The 24,161-nt window shown below is 33.2% G+C and overlaps 1 protein-coding gene and 1 long non-coding RNA gene across 6 annotated transcripts in view; one reads left to right on the top strand and one right to left on the bottom strand.

The window, feature by feature from the left end:
* The first annotated feature begins 3,069 nt into the window (after positions 1–3,069).
* LOC134269499 (uncharacterized) lies at positions 3,070–4,666 on the top strand. 2 transcript variants are annotated; one of them, XR_009992582.1, is made up of 3 exons: positions 3,070–3,354; positions 4,023–4,116; positions 4,232–4,666. It is a non-coding gene; the product is annotated as an uncharacterized LOC134269499 (long non-coding RNA). The 2 variants fall into 2 exon arrangements; XR_009992583.1 differs by having other exon boundaries at positions 3,073–3,354; positions 4,238–4,666.
* Positions 4,667–6,885: 2,219 nt separating this feature from the next.
* LOC134269503 (ras-associated and pleckstrin homology domains-containing protein 1-like) overlaps positions 6,886–24,161 on the bottom strand; it is a 46,652-nt gene continuing 29,376 nt past the window's right edge. For all 4 annotated transcript variants that reach the window (XM_062751708.1, XM_062751709.1, XM_062751710.1 and 1 more), the window contains 10 exons: positions 21,784–22,250; positions 19,709–19,777; positions 16,947–17,024; positions 16,335–16,494; positions 15,175–15,296; positions 14,812–14,886; positions 14,463–14,609; positions 13,420–13,530; positions 12,934–13,035; positions 6,886–11,466 (listed from right to left, as the gene is read on the bottom strand). In XM_062751708.1, coding sequence (XP_062607692.1) covers positions 9,007–11,466; positions 12,934–13,035; positions 13,420–13,530; positions 14,463–14,609; positions 14,812–14,886; positions 15,175–15,296; positions 16,335–16,494; positions 16,947–17,024; positions 19,709–19,777; positions 21,784–22,250 — 3,791 coding nt within the window. In that variant the 3' untranslated portion in view covers positions 6,886–9,006. The remainder of the gene's footprint in view (positions 11,467–12,933; positions 13,036–13,419; positions 13,531–14,462; positions 14,610–14,811; positions 14,887–15,174; positions 15,297–16,334; positions 16,495–16,946; positions 17,025–19,708; positions 19,778–21,783; positions 22,251–24,161) is intronic.

The following is a 24,161-nucleotide window of genomic DNA, read 5'->3' as shown; positions in this document are numbered from 1 at the left end:
AGATTATTTTTCTTATCAGAGTATCAATGAACCTTAATCCTACATTGATTATAAATCATCTTATTAAATTTGTTTATTCGGGAAGTTGGAATACGGAAAACAATTGATGTTTATAATATTCTCAAGAGCACACAAACATGCTTTTATTAAAGATAAAATGAAGAGTGAAGAATAAAGTACTGTAAGTTTATATAACAAAGTAATTGTTTATGTCCTGAAAGTGTATCATGACCTTGACTTAAAAAGTCATGTTGGCAAGTTTCAGCTCGCGATGAAAAAAAAAGATTACTTCATAAAATGATTACCAAGAGAAAGTAACAATATTTACTGAAACAGCTAACAAGAAGCCTATTGGCCACATCACTCACCTGAGCACTAAGGCTAGGAAAAAGCAAAAATCAGTTCAGCATTGAAAAGTGGAAGTGGTCCTGGGGCCCGTTCTACAAAAGAACTTATGACTACGACCAAAATGTCATTCTGCTTGTAAGTTTCTGATTTACATTAAATTGAAAATGGTTTTAATCTATATAAAAGGAATTTAGAAAGATGTTTTTATATAAGGAACTTTAAACAGAATTGTTGATTTGGCAAATCCTACAATCAACTGAATTTTTTGGTCTTAGTCGTAAGAAATCTTTTGTAAAACGGGCCCCTGATCTATACCCTAAAGGGGGTAGGGGGTATGATTTGAACAAACTTGAGTTGAACAATACTACCCATATCAAAAAATAATACAGAAAAGTATATTTTTAATATACTTTTAATACATTCATTTTTGTACTTTCTTAAAATAATACAGAAAAAATATATTATTTTCCTATCACAAAAAATTCAGTATATCATTTTTGTATTAAAATTTGACTTTGATTTTGTACAGTGTATTTTTTTTGTATTTATTTGGACTTAGATTATTTTCAGTGTATTATTTTTGTATACTTAGATTATTTTTTCAGTGTATTATTTTTGTATTTTTTCAGGACTTAATTTTTTCCAGATGTATTTTTTCTGTATCAAATTTGAACTTAGTAATTTTACAGAAAAGTCTATACAGTTAGACTGTATCATTTCTGTATTAAATTTGGACTTAATAATTTTACAGACAGTTTGTCTGTATTATTTTTATATCAAATTTAGACTTAGTAATTTTACAGAGTTTGTCTGTATTATTTTTATATTAAATTTGAACTTGGTAATTTTACAGAAAGACTGTCAGTATTTTTTGTCTCAAATTTGATTTTAGTACATTTACAGAAAATTCCATATATTTGGTCTCTATTTCTTTTTGTTGTTGGGGGGGGGGGGGGGTTAAATTTAGACATATTTTCTATTTACATTTGTCTTTATGAACTTTATAAATTTTAGAGAAATTCCTTGCAAAATGTCTGCTGCTTTTTTTTTTTATAAGTTTATAGCATACCCAGTACTTAGAAAATTTATATTATATTTTTTTTTTTCAGGAATCTTGGTATCCGATTATCTAGAACTTAAATAATTAATTGGTACTAAAATTTATGTTAATCTCAATCAGTGGTAATCCAGAGAAATATTTCCATCTTGGGCATGAAGATTTTACAGCGGGTTTACATTAACTTTTCAGCGGGTTTACATCTTTCACGTGTTTAGATCTATCACACAACAGGTGGTCTTGCAGGCTAACAAATGATTGCATCATACTACAATTCAGAAATTACGTGATTTACCTGTGCACATGGAAAGTCCCAACTAGCTATTACCATGCATACGATGTTTTCTTCAGATTTTAGTATATATGTGCATTTTTTTCACTCAGAGAAGGAATCATATTCAAATTATCCTAAATAAATTTCAAGAAATAAGCTTACAATGTTCAAGTCTAGAAAGGGATGTGCAAGTAGTAGGTTTCCTAATTAAATTATCAGTGTGTTTAAGATAGATATTTACACTAGAGAATGTTAGCTGAAACATGTGCAAAAATTATTAAAGTTTGGAGATTAATTTTTTTAACCTGCTTGGACTGTGTTATTTGTGTAGAGTACTGTCAATTTAATTAAACATTAAACGAAAATACTTTTTTCCAGGGAAGGAGGGGGGGGGGGGGGGTTGGAAAATACATGTAGAGACTATTCTCTTTACTTGGAAAATATTCTACCAACATTATCAAGTGAAAATTGACCCCCCCCCCCCCCATAAAAAAAAAATTAATGCCATGTATAAATTTGTTTTGAAAAAAATGGTTTAAATAAGAAACATTGACCCTCAGCTTGTCAAATTTATCAGTACATTCAAAGAAACTAACTTAGATTGTTGTTTTTAGCCTTTTGTCACATCACATTCAGTTTTTGGTACAAAGTAAGTTGTTTTTATTCAGATAAAATATCAGTTTTTCTTCAACTCTGTGTTTAATTCTACTCTCAGTTTAAAAAAAACGATCCTGATTTTAATTAGTTAATAATTTACAAGTTAATTATGTTTGATCTTGGGCTAATTCTTGCATAATCAATGCAATCAAATGACAGTTTCTCAAGTTAAATCTTCTACCCTGAGGCATGTTAATTAGCCAGGTGGCTGTGTGCTGCGTTCAAGCGTGAAGTGATTTCCTGTCGTGAATTCACACTTGGTTGCGTTATGTAAACAAGAGAGATATCAGTATGCACTGAATAAACAGAACAGCTAAGGAATATTGCCTACACTGGGAATATTTATTAATTTTTTGTTAGGAAAAAAGGACATGGCGCCGAGAAAAGGGGGCATGGCTCTATACCTTGTTATTTTGCTTTAGATTTAACACTAAATTGATCCTTCTTCTTGAACTTTATGGTCTACTTTACAGGTCAACTTGTATAATTAAAAAAACAAAAACAAAACAATATAGCTGACCAGAAATCTTTCTCATCTGTAATCGGAAAATTTCTTAAAAACAAAAATAACGATTATAAGAAATGATTCCTAATAATTATTCTAGTAATGATCAAGGGTTTATTAAATTGATTCCATACTACTTATTAGACTTCGTACATAAATACATTTCCTTAGACTGTTAAAAATATTTTATATTTAAAAATCGTCAATCTTCGTAAATAAGGAGCTATTTGATTGGTCAGATTTTAAAATTTTTCTTTGCTTTTCTCTGATTGGTTAACGGTAATTTACCCACGCCATTTTGAAAAATAGATCGACAAACCGAATTGAGAGAGTTGGTGATGTTTAATAAAATTTAGCTAATATTCGCCGATGAAATTGGTAGAAAATAGATGTTTAGCTACAGCATGTTAGCATGGATCACATTTATAAACAAACAAAAGCGAAAACGGAAGGAGGTTGGCGTTTTTCAAGCATCATGCCCTGGCTTTCCTGGTGTAAACAACGCCATATGCGGTAAGAATTTTTACATAAAATAGCACAGTTGTTTCAATTTTTAAAATGTGAGATGTAGATTAATAAATGTTAATAATATCTTTTATAACCAATTTATAGTAGGTCAAATTGAATGCAGATATATTGGACATGTTGGATTTGTGGCAAAAGAGAGTTTTGTTATGCTACTTTCTATCTTGAATTGTATGGATAATTACGGGCTTTCAACATGTTCAATGGCAAATGATATTATTTACATGGACCAAAAATGACTTAAAAATTAATTTCACCCTATCCCTCAGGCCTAAACATGGAATATTAACAGATAATATCATCTTGGCATACAACCATTTAAATTTTGAAAAGTGAGGTGGGGGGGGGGGGGGGGAAGCATTGCAACTAAGCTTCATGGATTTATGGTTTAGCATACTTATAATTATTTAAAAAATGACTTGAGAAGAAGGTGGTAAGAAAGATTTTTTTTGGCACAAACTAATTATTTTTTATATCAATATATGATGATCCATATTTCCCTTCCCCAATATCAGTTTAAGATTTCAAATCAAATGACCCCCCCCCCCCCACCCCAATTCCAATGAGGTGTATTGACAGTTTTATATTTTCATTTTTTAATGGTCTGTATTTCTACCTGTTCTGCAAAACATTTATCAGTATCATTACTTTTACAGTTTGAGTGCCTCTGCAGAGCCAAAGAAGAAAAGCTGATTAGTTATAGAGGAATAGGACACCCACCCACCCACCCTACCCCTTGAAGGATTACAGGTGTGTAACATTGACAAATGACAATATCAGCTAATCATGTGAAGATATCTTTTTGTGTGTGTCTGTGCATCTATTTTTGATATACCCCAGTACATTTTGATATTCTATTTTGTAGTCTAAGATTATGCAGGACCAAGCAGGATGACAGTGAGAAAACTGGAGATGTACTTCTTCAACAAAGTAAAGTGCTGTGCAAAAGAAACCCCAAAGCAGAGAGAAGATCTAGACTTTTGAATTCATATCTCATTATAAATGTACAATTTACAAAGACAATAAGATTGATAAAACATGACTTAGAAATGAGGACAATTGAAGAGTGAATACTGTATGTAAGACAGAAAAGATCAAGATTATTGCACAAAAAGTAACTAAATCAGTAATCTAAAGCCATTTCTCTTTAAAATCTGATTGAAAGCTGCATTTAAGAACAAGTTTTTCACGTTTTTAGTACTTTTCTAGGCACTGCTTTGTATTATTTAAAGCTTTTTTATGTACTTTTTTCCTATCATTCTTGTACCTTTTTTGAACTCCTAAATGTATTTTTTTTGTATCTTTCAGAATGTATTATTTTTAGATTTTTTTTGTTTTAAAATCGATTTTAATTTAATAGACTGATACAAAATTGATACATTTTGTATTCTTTACCTATTTTTTTTTTCAAGGTGCTCCAAATAATACAGAAATAATAGACTGATACAAAATTAATACATTTTGTATTATTTTCCTATTTTTTTTTCAATCCAAATAATACAGAAATAATAGACTGATACAAAATTAATAAATTTTGTATTATTTTCATATTTTTTTTTTCAAGGTGCTCCAAATAATACAGAAATATAGACTGATACAAAATTTTTTTGTATATTTTTTTTTTCAAGGTGCTCCAAATAATACAGAAATAATAGACTGATACAACATTAATACATTTTGTATTATTTTCCTATTTTTTTTTCAAGGTGTTCCAAATAATACAGAAATAATAGACTGATACAAAATTAATACATTTTGTATTATTTTCCTATTTTTTTTTTCAAGGTGCTCCAAATAATACAGAAATAATAGACTGATACAAAATTAATACATTTTGTATTATTTTCCTATTTTTTTTTTCAAGGTGCTCCAAATAATACAGAAATAATAGACTGATACAACATTAATACATTTTGTATTATTTTCCTATTTTTTTTTTCAAGGTGTTCCAAATAATACAGAAATAATAGACTGATACAAAATTAATACATTTTGTATTATTTTCCTATTTTTTTTTTCAAGGTGCTCCAAATAATACAGAAATAATAGACTGATACAAAATTAATACATTTTGTATTATTTTCCTATTTTTTTTTCAAGGTGCTCCAAATAATACAGAAATAATAGACTGATACAAAATTAATACATTTTATATTATTTTTGTATTTTTTAGTTCTTCTCTAAATTGTATTATTTTTGTACTTTGGATAAGGATTTAATACAGAAAAAATACAAGAGTACAGAAAAAATACATCAAGTGTATTATTTTTGTATTTTTACTGAGAAATAAAGTATATTAAAAATATATTTTTTTGTGTTTCATTTCTAAGAAAGTGTATTATTTTTGACCTAATTTGGAACCAAGATAAAAAGGGTTCCAAATTTGGTCATTAAAAATATACTTTTTTTGTATTATTTTTGTATTATTTTAATCTATTATTTTTATATTTATTTTCGATATGGGTAAGGAGGTTTACATATATCCGTTTGAACTTTCATTGTGGTGCCAACCTATCCCTGGGGTCATTTTTTGAACAAATCTGAATCTACACTGCCTGAGGATGCTTCCATATTCAAGTAAATAATGACCAACCATGGCTTTTCTGTTCTTGAGAATTTTTTTTTTTAATTTACTATGTATATTTTTGATTGTCCATTGCAGCCCCACTCTACCCCCAGGGGTCATTATTTGATCAGGCTATGCCTGAATCTACCCCACAGTTAAACTTACATATAGTTTTCTCAAACTTGATGGCACTATGAGAAAATAAGTATTTGATATTTTGTGGGGTTAAATACTTATTAAAAAATGATGTTTGTGAAACACTTATGCCCCCTTCTCCCTACTAATAAGAATATTTCTAAGTCTAGGGAATAACGTCAAATATAGCTCGATAGCACCCAAAACAGAAACTGACCTAAATATTCTTTTGAAAAATCTGTATACTGTACCAATTTCATTTTAGTATGTTCAACTTCTGCAAAGAAAATGAACAGAAACTGTAAATAACTGGAATTTTTCCAAAACCATGGGGCATACTTTGTCAATAATGGCTCCATCATACCTAATACTAATTATAACAGAACTTAACCTAGATATTCTGATGAAAAATCTGTATTCCAAATATCATTCAGTACATGTAGTTCGAACCTCTGCTAAGAAAATGAACGGAAACTGCAAATAATTGGAATTTTTCCAATTTCAAGGGGGAAAACTTTGTCTAAAATGGCTCCATGGTACCCAAATTAAAACTTGACCTAGATATTCTTATGAAAAATCTGTACTACCATATTTCATTTCAATAATTATGTGCAACCACTGCAAAGAAAATGAACGGAAACTTGGTGGATACACAGACAGACTGACCAACCGACAGACAGCAGCATAGTAATACAGTATTAGAGGTTGGGACTTCTCATCGCTAGGACACACTCATTACATTTGAGATATTAGTGTTCTAGATTCCAGAGTTCTTCTAATGGGGTATGAAATGTATAAATGAAAACAAAAACATCATCTATTTATATGCACAATGTTTATTATTGCACAAACCCTGTACAAAATCTTCCTGTCAATTTGTAACACAAAATTAATTATGTTGTTTCTTTTCCTTAATAAAAAAATTATGTAAAAATTCAACTTGAAAGTTTAAATGAATATTTAAAAATTGTTGATAGAGACAGATTTATGTATTATGCCAATCAAACTATGGAACATTACTTGAGAAAAGCTCTCAAAAATAAAGGACAGCGTTTCTACTCACAATCAGCTTTGGTATTACCATGGTATGTGTATAAATGACAACCAGTTACCCTTGGTTTTATTTTAAATTAAACCTGCATAAAGATCAATTCTTTATTTGTCTACTTTAACCCCCCCCCCCACAATTTTTTTTTAAAATATCAACATGAATTTCATGATTTGGTGTCAATTTTCTGATATCTTAGAAATGAATGAAGCACTGGGCTGTTAAAGTGATTGTGAAAAATTTCAAAGTTTATGATGATATAAAATAAACTGTAAAAAGTAAAACCCTTAAAATGAAAATCATGATTAAATATAGCACACTCATTTTTGACTCATTTTTAAGAACTTGAAAGTTAAAGAGGTGTATTAAGGTTTTTTTAAAAAAAAAAAAAAAGACTTCAAACCAAGTGGTTGCCATTTTTACTGGAAAAAATTGGTATTTAATTTTAGCAAGAAATAACTTCAATGATTTTTTGATGTCTAAAAAGAAAACAATAACCTTAAATAAGTAAATGCATTGTTAGCAATATTGAATTTGGCGATCTAAGGTGGTTTATAACTCTACAATTGACTTTTATCTATAAAGTTTTATATGATATGACTGATAATATAATGATTTAATACTGTATCAACTGCACCAAATTATAACATGTTTACCTAACTTCATTTTTTGTTCAACAGCCATTAACTTCCACTCAGAAAAATTTACAAAGATATAAAAAGAAATATTGCATAATATGTTGCTTTTTGTAAAAGCACAGTATATGTTCTTCTAAAATAGTTCCTCCTTTGTACAAACTCCACAAGTAAAGCCTTGAAGGTTTGAAAGTTTTATAGCAGGGGCTGCAATTACAATACTGGTCACTGAGGGTTGTCATGGCAACAGCTTGAGCTGATTAAAAAAGTAAAGCAATAACTAAGGGGGGACACAACAAGAAGTCAGGGAATTGCACCCCCCCCCCCCAAAAAAAAAGAACTTACTTTATGTCTACTTGTTCATATCATCATGGATATTTTTAGAAATAATGTCTATTCCTTCAATATGCAGTGAAGCATTTTAATCATTGATATTTTTTCATCATAATTAAGATATTGGCAATTTCTCTTCATACAGTTATATTTTCTGTAAAAACATGGCAAATTAATGACTAGACTTAACAGTATAAAATAGTTTGATCACCTCATAAATACATTGTACATTATAGGTATACAAATGTATTGATTATATTTGAAGCAGACTTTTTGTCCCATCCTGCATTTCTGTATTATTTCTAAACAGAAGACACTCACAAAAATATGATCAAAGCACACAGATGCCACAAAATTCATTTTGATTGAGACACTGAAGTATATAATTATAGTTATATATAACCACAAAACTTTCCACAACACATAGAAAACAAAAGCACTTAACTGCATGGTACATGTGTACTGATTTAGACGGCAATATCTCTTTCTTGATTTCAGATATTTGTAATTTTGATTTTTTTTTAAACTTTCCCCGAACAGATTTGTCTGAACTCTTTTAAGAATACATAATAAAATGAAACACTGGCTTTCCAACCATGTCAAAACAAAATTATTCATAAAACAGGAATTTTTAAAAGTTAGCATCAAATGTTTACCAACAAAGTGATTCAACAATTATATCTGTTAAAATGGAAGTATAAAAATACAACCCTCTCTTTTAAAAAAGAAATAAGACAGCCAACATTTTCTTCTTCATAAAATCAAAAAATGGAACTGTTTTTTCTCTTTTTTTCAAAGATCTAATCTTTAAAATACAAACATTAACATCATACATATCTACTCTATTTCACATTTTATGCAGGTGGAGAGTACAATTATCATATAACATTCAAAAAATACAATTAAAACACAGAATCCTTACATCATGTCTGTTGTGATAAATGAGTTTCACGACTTCGTTTTGGAGGAGGGGGCGGGGGTTTACCCCGCTTGACATTACCGTCACTGGCTAGACCCGCTAAGAGTTCGGGAGGGGGTGGGGGAAGATCGTTAATGTCCATAATCCCCTCGCACTCTTGAGAGTTCTCATATATCGACGAATCGTGAACACTTGGCACTACATTATCTTGGTCCTTCACTTTAGATACGTCTGATGACAGTCTTGTAGTTTCGCTGCGTTTGGGAGGGGGTGGTGGCACCCCCTTCTTGATGGGAGCACTATTTGGCCTGACCCCCTCAGGCTTGTGGTTATGTGGGGTGACCCCATTAGTCAGTGTAGTTGTAGCACCATTGATATTTTGCATGTTTGAGTTATGTCCCCCTTCTGTTGGTTTAGGCAATGTCTGTGGAGGCACCTTTTTAGGAGGCCCAGTACTAGATCGTTTTGATAATTCATCCAAAAACGGCAATGATTTACCACTGTCATCTAATCTGGGGGACATGGGCTGAGCCCCAGGGTTTGGAGGAGGGGGTGGATAGCAGTTGACAGATCCTCCGGATGAAGTTCTTGACATATTGCTCCCCGTAGATCCCCTACTCCCCTGTGACCCTGGCCTCACTCTGACCTGATCAAAATGTTCATAACCGTGTGCACTGTTCCTCATCTGAGGTGACTGGACTAGGGCGGGGGACATGGGACTTACAGGGGACATCACCCCTGAGCTGGCCGATGACCTTGTGGTCCCACAAGACAAAGGTGGTGGGTAGTTTTTCTGTGATTTTGATTGGCTCATAGGTGATGGGGAGGCCATGGACCCAGCAGGGGGGCTAGGCTGGGGTGCAGACATAGGAGACATAGGTGGATCAGATGCAACCTCTGGTCCTGACTTTTGAGGCGCTTTACTGAGGTTCATGGCACCTGACTGTAAGCTAACATACTGATTTTGTAAAAGCGGCATAGCAGGGGGCATTGCCAGCATACTCCTAGGAGTGGTGGGTGAAGATTCTGAGGGGCAAGGAGAAGATGCATTACTGTCACACTCCTCTGATAAAACATTAGCCTGCTTGAACATGGGGTTGGAGAGGCTGGTGAGAGGGGGTGGGTGAAATGGTAAAGCCCCAGGGGAGGGAGGTTTTGCCATTGGTGCTGGGGGTGGCATGGGTGGAGGAGGTGACTGACTCAAGCTCTGAGGCACCTTTGGGGATACAGTTTTGGGGGCTGCCACAGTGTGCTTAGAGAGCCTTTGCTCTTGATAAGTATGTGATCCCAATCCCTGTGGCCTGCCTCCAGGCTCGCCATGAGAGAACATAGCCCCTGGAGGGGGAGGAAGGTCAGTTCGATATTCCCAAGGATCTGTCGGGGCTGAAGTGGGGGATAGCACTCTGTGATGGGATGGGGGAGACATGATCCTACTGTGAGAGGGAGGAGGAGGGGACTTGAACCTCTCCTGTGGAGGAGGAGACATGCATCTCTCCTGAGAAGGATCAGAATACACCCTTGGAAGCTGGGGAGACATGGGCATTTTATGCATTGACATTTGGCCTGGTATTTGTTGGGGTGGATGGTAGGGGTAGGTGCTGGTGGGGACAAAATTCTCATTCCTCTGCCACACCTCCTCATCCTCCTGTATACTTTGGTAATTGAGTGGACACTTCAGGGGAGGGGGTGAGGGCGGGGCTCGATGTGACAGAGTATGTTGAGGTGACACATTCTTCAGAGTGCGATATTCTCTCTCTATACTTCCATCAGAACTTTTCCTTTCGTGTCGATGACCAGAAGATCTTGACTTCTCCTTCTCGCCGTGTTTCACTAGAGAAGATTTCCTCTCATGACCACCGGCTCGAGTGTCTGACTCACACGAAGAAATTGAACTTCCTTCATAAGCAACTTGCACCATTTCAGAAATCTGACGTGTGGTTCCTGTGGTCACAGGAAGTTTGGCCCGGAATTTCCCACGAGAAGCCGATGAATTAGCACTGTGTCTGCTCTCACCACTGGAGGTCGAGTCCTCGCTGGAATCCGTGGAGGCGCTCGTAATGGAATCTCGATGTCTGACCCTCATCTCGGTGTCTGAGTCTGCGTTAATCACACTGGGAGTATTACTGAATGACACACGTTTAGTATGAGTTTTCTGCAGTCCACCGCTCGGTGGCAGTTCGAGTGAACTCTGACTGCTGAGTGTTGTTTTTTGCGATTCTGGTCCCACTAGATCCTCTGAATGTTCTAACACATTACCGTGGGTCGTAAAACTGGAGTTTTGTACATACACTAATGAATTCCTGGATCTAGGCTCTGGCATAGACAGTCGACTGTCTTTCACATCCGGATTTAATTCTAGTGCTTCACTTGATACTTCAGACACGCTACTGCGCATTTCACGATAATCCCACATTTGAATTTCATGTCGAAGTTTTTCATAATTATCCAACAACTGGTGGCCATACTGAAATGAAAATAAAAGACAATCAATTTATTTTCTCTTTCTGACCTCTGAAAAAAGAGAAAGATTAAATGCTACTAAATACATCATCCAACAATTTCACACTTCAACATTATCAAATAAAAAATTCTAAAAATTTCTATTAAGAATCGCAATAAAATTTTCAATAGTGCAATAGGCCAAGGAAAGGGAAACATTTTCTCTCAAGAGGAAATGAAAACAAGAGCCTGGGTCTAAAAATTCAAGCTCAATTAAAAACAAGAATTAAGGTAGAAAAATACTTTTATCCAGTCATAATACTAACTTGAGTATGTCTAACAACTGAGTCTTTATAATTACACACTTGATTCTCAAAACATCCTCATCACTTTCAACAGCTCATCCCACACCTCTGTCTTTCACCCGTTTCAGTCGCCATCCTTGAAATTTGCTCACAATCTTACACCTAACATAAACCACACACACTAATCTGCATCCGTCATCCTACTAAAACGATGATTAATTCACTCTTATAGAGACATCACCCAGCACAATGAGATTATTATTTAGATGAACAACACCCACAGCTAGATTCTAGATATTCCATGTATTAAAATAAAACTTTCCAAATGAAAACTGGTTAGCTCCGGAGAAACAGCAAAATAGCCCTCTCCCTTTCAGAATGGAAAAATTAATCCACTGTTAATGGACGTGTAAATTTGTCACATAATCATAATATTTGGCAAAAAAACAAAAGTGTCCTATCTGAACTATTAATGATACAAGTCTTTTTGTTCAGGCAGAATTAGACAATCCTTTCAGGAAATCGTGCAATATGACTACAAGTGTTTCTATCCAGAGTAGACCGTATCAATCCTTATCTTCCTCAATCTGGCTCGACATTACGACAACAAAAACATGAGTGTACCATCGAGAGGACATCCCCGTTTATTCTCGATTAGATCTCATCAACATTAGTATATTGTACAAACCTTTGATCTATATTCAGCAAATCTTCCTAGAAATATTCTGATGAAAACTCCTAATACATATCCTCATAAACTTTCCTCCATGAGACTAATACTGTGCGATAACATCTAAGAGTATACTAAATAAACACAGCCAACACTATGACAAATTATGACACTAGAAAATGTGTCATGGGGAACTTATATATATATGCACAATATACGTTTTTTTCTCCACAGGAAATTTGCCTTGAGTATCTCGGAAGTTAAGAAGTGCCCAGGATGCATTTGTAAAGTAGTTAGTCCTTGGTCACGAGACAATATATTTTAGCCCAACAAAACTGATAATCAAGATTCTCAAGCCAAATGGCAAAACAAACAAAAGGAAATATTTATCTTACATATACATGTACTTCCAAATAACTCTCATTCTCAAAAAATTTCCTTATAGTTCAGAAATGACAAATTAAAATAAATATGTACATGTACATTTATTGCTTTAAGGAGGAAGTATGTCTGTTACCTTGGCGATCCTAATACCCATAATCCATTGGTCCAGAGCATTCTTGTTTTCAGTACAAAAGTACCTAATATACTTAGACGTTTTCTTCTGGATTTGTGGATGCTAAAAAAATGTCAAATAGAGGTAGTTAGAAATACAGGATGAGCTTTTTAATACAGCAATACTTTAACATCTTAAATAAAATCTGAAATGTATAACAAAAAGATTTTATACAAAGAGCTTGGATATGCAAAACTGCACCTTAATCAATGCAATTTTTTTCCACTTTTATTGTGAAATTATAAATTTTCCTTGGGTTTAATTCTTGTTGTATTTGAGTTATGAAGAGACTCGTGGATTTATGTTTACCACCAAATGTATAATTTCATAAATACCCATGAACCCATTATTTTTCACGAAACCACAAAAAACTTCCAGTAAATCGCTTAATAATGTCGTCGCAAATAAAAGTTGGTTTACTGTATACAATTTTACAGTCCCTCTAACCTTTAGAGCAAAACAGTGATCTGTGGGGGCATGGTATTTCTTCTTCCAACCAAGCCCTCGGTAAACGTCCACAAAATCAAAGTTCACCATGCTGACTAAATCTTTGGATGCCTGCAAAATATCAGATTCAATTATGACTTTGTCACAATCTCTTTTGCAGCATATCATTGAGTTTTGACTATTGGTGAAACATGTTCTGAAACTACAATTTTATCAAACTTTTTTCAGTACTGCATCAAAACACACATAAAGCGTACATGCTTATTATGACTTGAAGCTGCAAAATGATTTCATTCCCTATGACTTTAAAATACCGTATTAAGTGGAAATTTTAGCGAGACGCAAATTTAGCGATTTCTACCTAAAATTTGGTATTTTATTTTTAGCAAGGAGTACTTTTAGCAATTTTAAAATGCTAAGTAAAGAAGCTATTACAAATAATACGCAATTAATTTTTAGCGATATTCAATTTTAGCGATGTCAGCACCCTCGCTAATAATGCCAAAATTAAATCCTTCCTAAAAATTCTACTTATACGGTATATCACAAACTTAAAGTATATGATTAATTATTCCCTATGTAGCTTGTAACACAAGCTTTAATTGGTTACAGAGTCGGGTGTTAATTTCCATACACCCAACTTGAGCTTGGGGGTAAATAAAACATGACATCACAATGCATACTTTCTCCAGATAAAAACCCAAATAAAATGACATCACGATGCATTGTAGTAAGTAGTTATCTTATTGATTGAGACACAGTTGATAAGACTCTAATGTTTACAAAGAGTTTTTGTAGGTACATAGGAAATGACTTCCTTATCCAAGTCTTATCAAGGATGTACGGGGATAGCCCCGAGGGTGTATGGAATAAAACCCGGGGTTTATCCCCATAAACCCTTGAATGAACCTGGATAACTAATATTATGCTTTAAAAGAAGCAAAATTGTCCATCCCTGGCATTTCATTTCATTATTAAGTGTGTTTTTACTGTACAAATCATATTTGAAATATGGTGATAATACTATTGAAATAGAAGCCTACCTTGCTAATTTTACCCTTTGGATTGTAGTACAGACCCGAGGACCTCAGCACAAAGAAGTATTTCTTCCAGGCCTTTTTACCCTCGGATTTAAGGTACATCACTCCCTCAACTTCTGGAACTTGTCTACCTCCCCCACCAAAGAACTCCTGTAATAGTCACTCATTTTGTTGGGATAGGGGAAAAAACCATATTCTTTCAATATCAGAAAGATGAAATGTTTATTAAATTTGTATTTCTTACATTTTATTTTTTTTTTAAATATGCATCAAATTAATTTGCAATAAAAAGATAAAATCAGATGTTTCATCATAGTTTATATCAAACCCCAAATCAGAGGTGTATTTTTACCATAATCAGCTTGTGTCTTCTACCAGGATCAAGAGAAGCACCTTTCTCAGAAGAGGAACTCATCAGCAAATATTTCTGTTATATATCGAAAGTAACAATGATTTCAATTAAACACGGAAAGATATATCTTCTAAATAAGATTTCAGAATTAAAAAAAAGATAAATTTTGTTTTGTAGTTCATGATAAATAAAATTACAGTGTATATAATAAAATTATTGTTTTAACAATACATTATAATTAATAAAAAAAAAAATTATTTACAATATCCATGTTATAACAATAACAGATTTAATACAATAATTAAGCGATGTCTTCTTCATATTATTACAATAACAGGATTATCATAATAAGTAAATATCTACCTCTGGATGCCTAAATAAATCATTCTTCTCCTCTCTCTCCTCAAACAATATTCTGTTATGAGTGTCTCTTGTCCACATGACCATGTTCTCCACCAGCGTATCATGGTCCTCCAATATACGCTCTGAAACAGATGTTACTTAATTATTAATCTTTACAACTACATGTATTTTCTACATTTCTGCAAAGTTTCTGCAATTTTTATCTTAGTACTTATCTGTTCAATTTTTCACATTATTTTGCAATTGTCTCAATAAATTTGAGTTGTAATAATTCAGGCACGGATCTAGGTAGGGTGTGTGTGTGAGGGTGTGTGTGTGTTTTCAAGGTCACTTTTACTTGACTTACTTCATGCATTTAATACAGGACACCCCCCCCCCCCTCCCCCTCTAGATCTGCTCAGACAATTTTACACAAAGTAGAATTTTCTTGTAAAGCATTGATATAATGATATAAGGAAGATTTATGTATTTCCAGAAAGAAAACTAAATACACTACAAGCTCTTAAAGTTTAATTAAGACATAAGTTGTCCAACTTTGGTCTCGCTACACTATTACAGGACTGTGTTGTACACATTTAAATCTGTCGCTATATGTTTTAATTTACTTTTTTCCCCTTAAACACACAGAATAATTTAACAAGTGAGAAAGGACCACAGACCCTCTCTCTTAATAACAAATCAATAGGTCCTTTTGATGTGAAAAATTTTAAACTGAGAATCAATCAATATTTCCAAGAATTACATCAATCAGTTCTCATGAAACTAAGGCAGCTATCAGATAACTCAGAAAAAGTAAAAGATTTTACAGTGCAATATACTAAATCAATAGTTTCCTTTTTTAAATCACTGCCTTGGGCACACAATAATGGAGACTTCTTACCATGAAATTGATGACTGAAATCACTTTTTTTTTTTCACCTTCTGAGGCATGCAATTTATTTTTTAAAAAAATGTATATATGAATGAATCACGTATTTGTGGAAGCTGACATTGGAAAGTACATGTAAATCCATTTTAAATTATCCATTTGTTTTATTAATGCATTCTGAGTCTTTAAATTTAAATTAAAATTAAAAAATCATGAATGGATCAGGTTTTTGTATAGTACATTGGAAATTACATAATCATCCAGTTTTTTTTCGTAAATACATTGTGTTTACCCATGAGTAACTCTGGCATGTGCTCAATGACTGCGAGTTTGGAATTGAGTCGTATGTGATTTTTGTCGGCGAGTATGCTGCACACATCTGAGATGGACATCTTCTCGTCCACAAGTATACTCTTACTGCTGCCATCTTTACCAAACGCTCGCACGAACAACTGTGTGAAAAAAAAAAATGTTGGAAACTTGACCTTCATATGAATGTACAATATATGTCCATAATTTTAGAAAAAGAACTAAAATATGATCAACCCCCGAAATTCCTCTACAATTAAATTCTTAAAACATGCCCAACCCTAAAATTTTTCTGCAGAAGTAGTGATAAATTAGAAAATTAATTTCATAAGCATGCATTCAATAAATATTTGCAGTAAACTATCAGTGGTATGCATGGAACAACATATGCTTTAGTTTAATCTCGATTGTCATCACTGTGTCAAATAAGAGGAATATTCGCAATCAGATACATGGATCAAATTGTATATATTATTCTATTTTTCCTTGCACTATCAGAGCCAGCGATTATCACAGACTAATTTTTTTTTTCATCAAGTCATTTTTGTAGTCATTTTCGTAAAAATGATGCCATCTGTTCTTGTAGAAAACTTACTTTGCGAATCTTTGCTTCCTTTATTTTCTCCAGCGCAATCCGAATTTTCTCAGCTTGTAGCTTGGCTTTATGTTCTTCCTGTAAATTAAAAGACAACTTTCACTCTTTAACCTAGAACCATTAGAACTAAACTTAATTGTGTAGTTTTAAAAAATGTTACATAGATACAAAAACAATTTTTTTTAAAAAAATCTATTTTAAATCAAGTGACCTTGTTAATGGGAGAGGACAATAAAGGCAATTTTCATGGTTTGCACAAAGTGGATTTTTTTCCAGCAAAAATTAAAAATGTGCACTCATATATAAAATATTTTCTGCTTACGCCAATAATTTTTTCTTTAAACATTTTAGGCCTGAACGACATTGTATAAGCTAAGTCAGCATTACTTGACGATATGTGAACTTCTACCTGACCTTTGGTTATGATTAACGAGCAGCATTCATGTAACATCCTTGAACCCTTATTAAGCTGTAAATATTTAAATCATCTTACTAACAACGCATTCCTTCTGTTTATTTTTTCATCTAATATCTCTCATGTTTGTAACACGTTTTCGATAACAGAATTCCTATACTAATTTGAAACTGATTAAAAGTCTGATGAACATTCACTCATCCGCAGAAAATAATCAGCATTTACTATACACTCTACAGCTTCTAAAAAATGTCGAAAAATCTATGGCTACTGTGCGAAGGATGAACAATACTGGGGCATTGCAAATGTGCACTTAAAAAGTTAGATAATACATTTCACACTTTTCTGCGATTAGAAGAAACCAGAAGTCTCTGTCGAGACTGTAGCTCTACTGGTTTGTACTTATCAAAAACCATTGCACTATTTTATGTATCTTTGTGTAGTTACTTGTGTGCCAACTTATTTTGAAATCAAACTAAAAGTAGAAGGAGTAGCGTTTTAAAGGAATTTCACAGAAAATTCTATTTTTAGTAACCATGGTAACACCGTTCATGAAATCAAAAACGGATGCACTATTCTATGTATCTTAGTGTAATCTACTTGTGTGTGTGTTTGTGTGTGTGTGTGGCGTCAGACCGAAACTGTAGAAGAAGTAGCCTTTTAAAGGAATTTCACAGAAAATTCTATTTTTAGTAACCATGGCAACACCGTTTACCAAAATCAAAAACCAATGCACTATTCTATGTATCTTAGTGTGGTCTACTTGTGTGCCAAGTTATATTGAAATCAGACCAAAACTGTAGAAGAAGTAGCGTTTTAAAGGAATTTCACAGAGAATTCTATTTTTAGTAACCATGGCAACACCGTAAATCAAAAATCGATGCAATTTCTATGTATCTTAGTGTGGTCTACTTGTGTGTTAAGTTATTGAAATCAGACTAAAATTTAGGAGTGTAGCGTTTTAAAGGAATTTCACAGAAAATTCTATTTTTAGTAACCATGGTAACACCGTTCATCGAAATCAAAAACCGATGCAATATTCTATGTATCTTAGTGTAATCTACTTGTGTGCCAATTTATAATGAAATCAGACCAAAACTGTAGAAGGAGTAGCGTTTTAAAGGAATTTCACAGAAAATTCTATTTTTAGTAACCATGGCAACACCGTTCACCGAAATCAAAAACCGATGCACTATTCTATCTATATTAGTGTAGTCTACTTGTGTGCCAAGTTATATTGAAATCAGACTAAAATTGTAGGAGGAGTAGCGTTTTGAAAAATTGTTTACAGACAGACACAGACTTACATATATGCGCATAAGCTCTTCTTGTTGACATTAAAAAATGAAAATTAATCATTTCTACTTGACAATTAAAGTTTAAGTTTCCACCTCGCATGCTTAAATGACATTTAATTAAAGTGAAAACTGTGTATAAAGTGAAGGTGGTACCATCTGATTTTTATGTATCAAGCATTTCCTTAATTACCTAACATAAATCTTAGTGTGGTGAATTTTATGTGCACAAATCAGTGAAACACGAAATGAAGAACGCTTGCATTAATTATTTTCATTCTCTTAGTTAGGCCTTAATCCCTTTGTGTGTGTGTGTGTGTGTGGGGGGGGGGGGGGGGGGTTACCATATATATGCAGCTTGTTATATTATATCATAGATTATATCCTATACCCCTTTTCCCAGTCCATCTGACTCATTACTGGATTCTTCATGACCAAAGTCATGTGACAATATATACTATATCAAACAGCGATCCACATGTGTACTGATAATCATAGACTTTTTTCATTAAAACTATCAAAAATATTCAAAAAGATATATGTTGGTTTAATTTGTACTTTTGTTTTAACTATATTTAAGAGGATGAATAAGTGTTAAATACTCTAATGGCACATATGTGTGCAGTGTCTAAAAATTTTTTTTTTTGAAGTGTTTTCAGTTTGTCTGAAGTGTACAAAAAACTTCACTGTACTCAAAAAGACATCATATGTAATTTCTAGCTCAGATTTTGTGTCACTGTATGACACAATCAGTTCAAGTTTATCCATAATTATCCAGGTCTCATACAATACAAATTGTCAATGAGGTCACTTGTTTAAGGTTCATCAATACCCTGCTAAGAGAGATAACTCTTAAGGACATAAATATCTAGTTGAAACAGCTTTTTTTTTCAATTATGGGGCAAAATTTAAAAAAAACAAACTATTCTATAATTGTCTGTATTTAAAAATATTGTACATTTTTTTTTGAAAAATAGTCCGAGTCAAATCAACCAATTTTATAATTGAGTGGAGGGTTTTTGAACCTTAAACTCGGAAATAAGCACACTTACTATTGAGTAATTCTCTTTGGTGAGTTCTTCTTCATAAAGACTTAGGTGTGATGTAAGAAGAGCATGCATCTAGAGAAAAAAAAAGAAAGGGGCAATAGTCAATATGACATGCTAAAATAATATCCTTCTATACTCTAACACGATTACATTAAACATGGTTATAGTGAAAACTTCTGCAACTGAAAATACAGTCAATCTCATTGTTTATAACTGAGACCTCTGTATATCCTCTGAAGTATTCAACATAATTATGTTGAGACAAAAATTCTTTTACGAAGTAGGCAAAAACATAGTATATGGAAAAAATATTATTATATATAGATATCTTACGGGGTACATATTTACTACTTGAAAGTAATGGTAAAAAAATATATTTAAAACATTTTCAATATGAGCTAATTAACTGTTCACCTAAAATTAATTTGGAATAAGCAATCTGAGGTTCAACTTCTGCTATAAAAACGGAGTCAGTTGAGACAGATGTCCTATACTGGAAACATTTAAAGTGCACCAAAAATATACCATGGCCACAAAAGACTACTGGATTTCACAATGGAACAGTTTGATTGAAATCCATAAAACTACTCAGCAGGAGATATGAAGTTGCCAATATGAAACAATCAAATATCAATTTTTCAGGAAATATTCAGCAGATTACATAATCTTGCTGATGAGATGCTCCAATTAAGGTGCTCAACCCCTAATTTATCGACACTCAATACTGAGTCACCCAGTACCAGTAGCCAATCCAAACAGATGCCCTTAAAAGCCAGCATTGAATAACTGCCATAAAACAATACTCAATTGCAGTATTAACTTAACCAATACTCATTAAAAAAATATTATGAGCAAACTGATCTCACATTTAATTGGCTTTGGGTGACTATCTGACCTTGAGTTTTCTTGACCTTGAACTTTATGTTACCAAGGCCAGAAAATTGCTTTGTCATGTTGGTAATCTGTACAAGATCAAAATTGACTTGGTGAAAAAAATTAATTTTTGAATGTGTCATGTTTTATTCCTCTTCATATCAATCTAATTTAATAGCACATATAAAACAAATACTATTATATTGGCTTCATTTTCCTCTCCCTGGAACTAAAAGCAGAGAAAAAAATTTCAATAACATCATTTCTTGCTAAAGCTTTTAGCATATCTAAAAGAACAATTGACTGACAGAGAAAAAAAAGACCCTGAATTGCGTCAATTAACCAATATAGTCATCCAGCCTCTGCAACAGATGAAAAGAAAACAATGCCTGTATAAAATTCAGCTCCCAATCAGAAATTACATCACAGAGAAGTTAATAGCATCCCACAGGGGCAACAAAAAACGACATGGCAGTTAATCTCAACAATCTGAATTGCTTTCATCTCTTGTTTACAATTAAAACCAGGAAAAATAAAGTCCAGGCAATGGCAGATATTGTAACCATGCTTAGCATGCTTCAAAATTAGAAGCACATGCTAAATACTGTTGGGAAACCCATTTCAAGTTTCTACATGGCATTGATTTTTTGGGGGGTGTTGTAACTATTTGAGTCTCCTTAATTAACTTCAACTGATTAAAAGTGCCAACCAGAGGATTCGTTTTGTGAAGAATGGAGCATGAGAGAGAGAGTTAAGCAGTTTCCATGACAACCATCAGTCACTATGGAGATTGATATTAACATATGCCCTCAAAGGCTCCGTTATTTTTGGGTATAAATGACTGAGCATTTGAAAAATTGTATTTGTCAATTTCAGATTTCAACTTTTTTTGTTAATTGTTGCAGAATGTTTAGCAACCATAGCTTAATTGCTGCTCAGAACATGTCTTACTTATACAGTTAAAATTTGGTATCTTGAACTTCAGTTCTCAAAAACCGTGGATAGGTGAATGTAATAAATTGGAAGTCCAACTACCATTTCTTAATCTAACCTTAATATCTTGATGAAAGTTTTTTTCATCTTACCAAATTTTAGACAATGAGATTTGACTGCAAAAGTCCTTTACAGGAAGCTCTCAAACTATGATAATCACATCCTAATTTTAATACACAAGTGTTACACTAATCAGAATCCTGGAGATTTACCTCACATGCCTGCACAGAAAGAGGGGTGATGGTGCTGGCATTGCTGACCATGCTACAAGTGTCAGGGTGAGCGTACGTCTCTGCCATTGAAGACACGGTAACCATAGAAGTAAAGGACTCAGAGGATGGAAGCGAGGCGTTCTCAGAGAAAGCGGAGTCCGTCTCTCCACTGTCGTTGGCAATATCGTTACAGGAGCCATGTTTGGTCAGGAACTGCCCATGCATGAAATCGTGATTATGGTCGGAGGGCAGACTGTGTCTGAACGCCAGACTCTGCGTGATCTCTGAGGCGAGGGCATCGAGTTCCGCCTGAGCGAGGTCATTGCCGCTGTCTCGATGTTCATCTTTGGCGAGTCCTGAGGGGTGATCTTGTGAGCGCCTGTAGAGATCAGACTGAGCACAGCTGAGCTGCGATTCCAGGGCACAAAGTTCTCCCAAAATGGCATCCAGATTGACATCTTGATTCTCTGTAGAATAAAAAATGGAAAAAAATTTCATCCATAATTTGGTGTTAATGAAAGCAATTTAAACTAATGCAAAAGATAAAGATATTTTTTACATTTAATTTATTCATACCTTGCAATATAAGTATACATTCATATTAAAAGTTATTCCCCTTTTTCAAATTTTTAAACATATTATAAAGACATAAGAGAACAGCCTTTTTTTCTCTAGAATATCAAGTTTACAATGTATTTAAAGAGCATCAACTTTCCCATGGGTGCAAAACTTTTAAGGCAAGCATGCTTTAACTCTTATGACAGTGCTAGCTATCACTTTACTTTGCTTGCTCATGTAACATGCTCATTAAACAATGTGCATGCTTGTCAAAGCAACAAGAGTAGAGTATGAAAACACTCTGTCCAAATATTCCTTTCATTTCAGAAACACATTATTCTCATTTGTTCATAATTGACAAAAGTTTGTTAATAATTCAGCTCCCTTTGAGTAGCCTAGCTCTGTGTACATTGAGCATCATAAATCAATTGATTAGAAGAACATTTCATGAATGACTCACTCTGTTAATCAGATAAAACTAATTTACTCACAAAGGGAATGAAGGTTACTATATACCTAGAGGTTTACTTTGTTTTGCTAGAGAGCAAATGCATGCATCAAAGATCTGACAATTATTGCAGAAAACATCACTCTGCAAAAATTTCATACTGCCTTGTGGTACACTGAAAACAGTCAATTACAGATTTATTCATTAAATGATTATATGTTTTTCGTAATTACTAATAAGATTTTGCACTACTACCAAGTTTTTTAACCTTCATCTCAAATATGACCTTGAATTACAAATGATAAAAATTTTTTGGATGTTTTTCTTTATGCTTTATAAATATTTAATGTAACACAGTGAACTCAGACTCTCTCTCTCTCTCTCCAGATAGGAAGATTTACCAGTAGTCTTGGATTTCACAATGCAAAGAATTTTAAATCCTGGCTCTATAATCAGATAATATATACACCTTAAATATCTAACTACATATCTAAATTAATTGTATATTGATTTATCCATCAAAACCATACAAATCCTGTTTATTAGCTATTACTGATGGCAAATTTCTCTATATATCACTATAATTAAGACAGATGCACACCACCTTCACTTTATAAGTATAAATCCAAGGACATTGACCAAACCAAGACATTCCTGATTTGTAACTAGAAAGGTCAAACTCCTTATCTCAATAAAGAATGCAAATATCCTGCTTTGTTAATTCTCTGAAATGGAATAACTCTTTTTCTGGTACTCTACATTGATCTACTAAAAAACAAGGACATATTGCCAGTGTTGGGCTCCAATATGTCTACAGACTCTCGCTGACCAGGGGAAACTAAATCACAAGTCCATTGATTTTCTTGTTAAAACAAATGTTTTCTGAGAAACTTCTTCATTGGCGGTCTCTATAACCCAAGATTTTTGGACAGTGTAGCATCTCTATTTCTAACATAGGAGCAATAAAAAAAGTAAATACTACAGTGCTTGGTAAATTATATCCATGAAATTAGAGAGTTATCACTGGTATAAAATCTGAATAATATCTGTTCATGTGGACATGCATGGACTTTGTAGGATACATTAAACTGTTACAACTGTACAATATATAATAAGGTTCCTTAAAATTTACTTATACATTCACATATATCCAAAGATTATGCTCCTTTTTCTCTTAGAACTTAAACAACTTGGAATTGTTTCCTATGTAGCTATCGGCTAGATAAGTACAGAGAGTGCAAAATAGTGTTTTTCCAAATCTTGTCAAGCAATGAAACATTAGATGTTACACCTCTCAAAAAAATTCTGAAAAATTTACGTGAGCAGAATTTTTAGCCAGGATTTGTTCTGATTGAAAGCCAAAAATGAACAT

The sequence above is a fragment of the Saccostrea cucullata genome, unplaced genomic scaffold (assembly GCF_032062105.1).
Source record: "Saccostrea cucullata isolate Sc308-1 unplaced genomic scaffold, CSIRO_AGI_Scuc_v1 ctg726, whole genome shotgun sequence".
NCBI classification, from domain to species: domain Eukaryota; kingdom Metazoa; phylum Mollusca; class Bivalvia; order Ostreida; family Ostreidae; genus Saccostrea; species Saccostrea cuccullata.
This window is presented reverse-complemented; position numbering and strand designations above follow the sequence as displayed.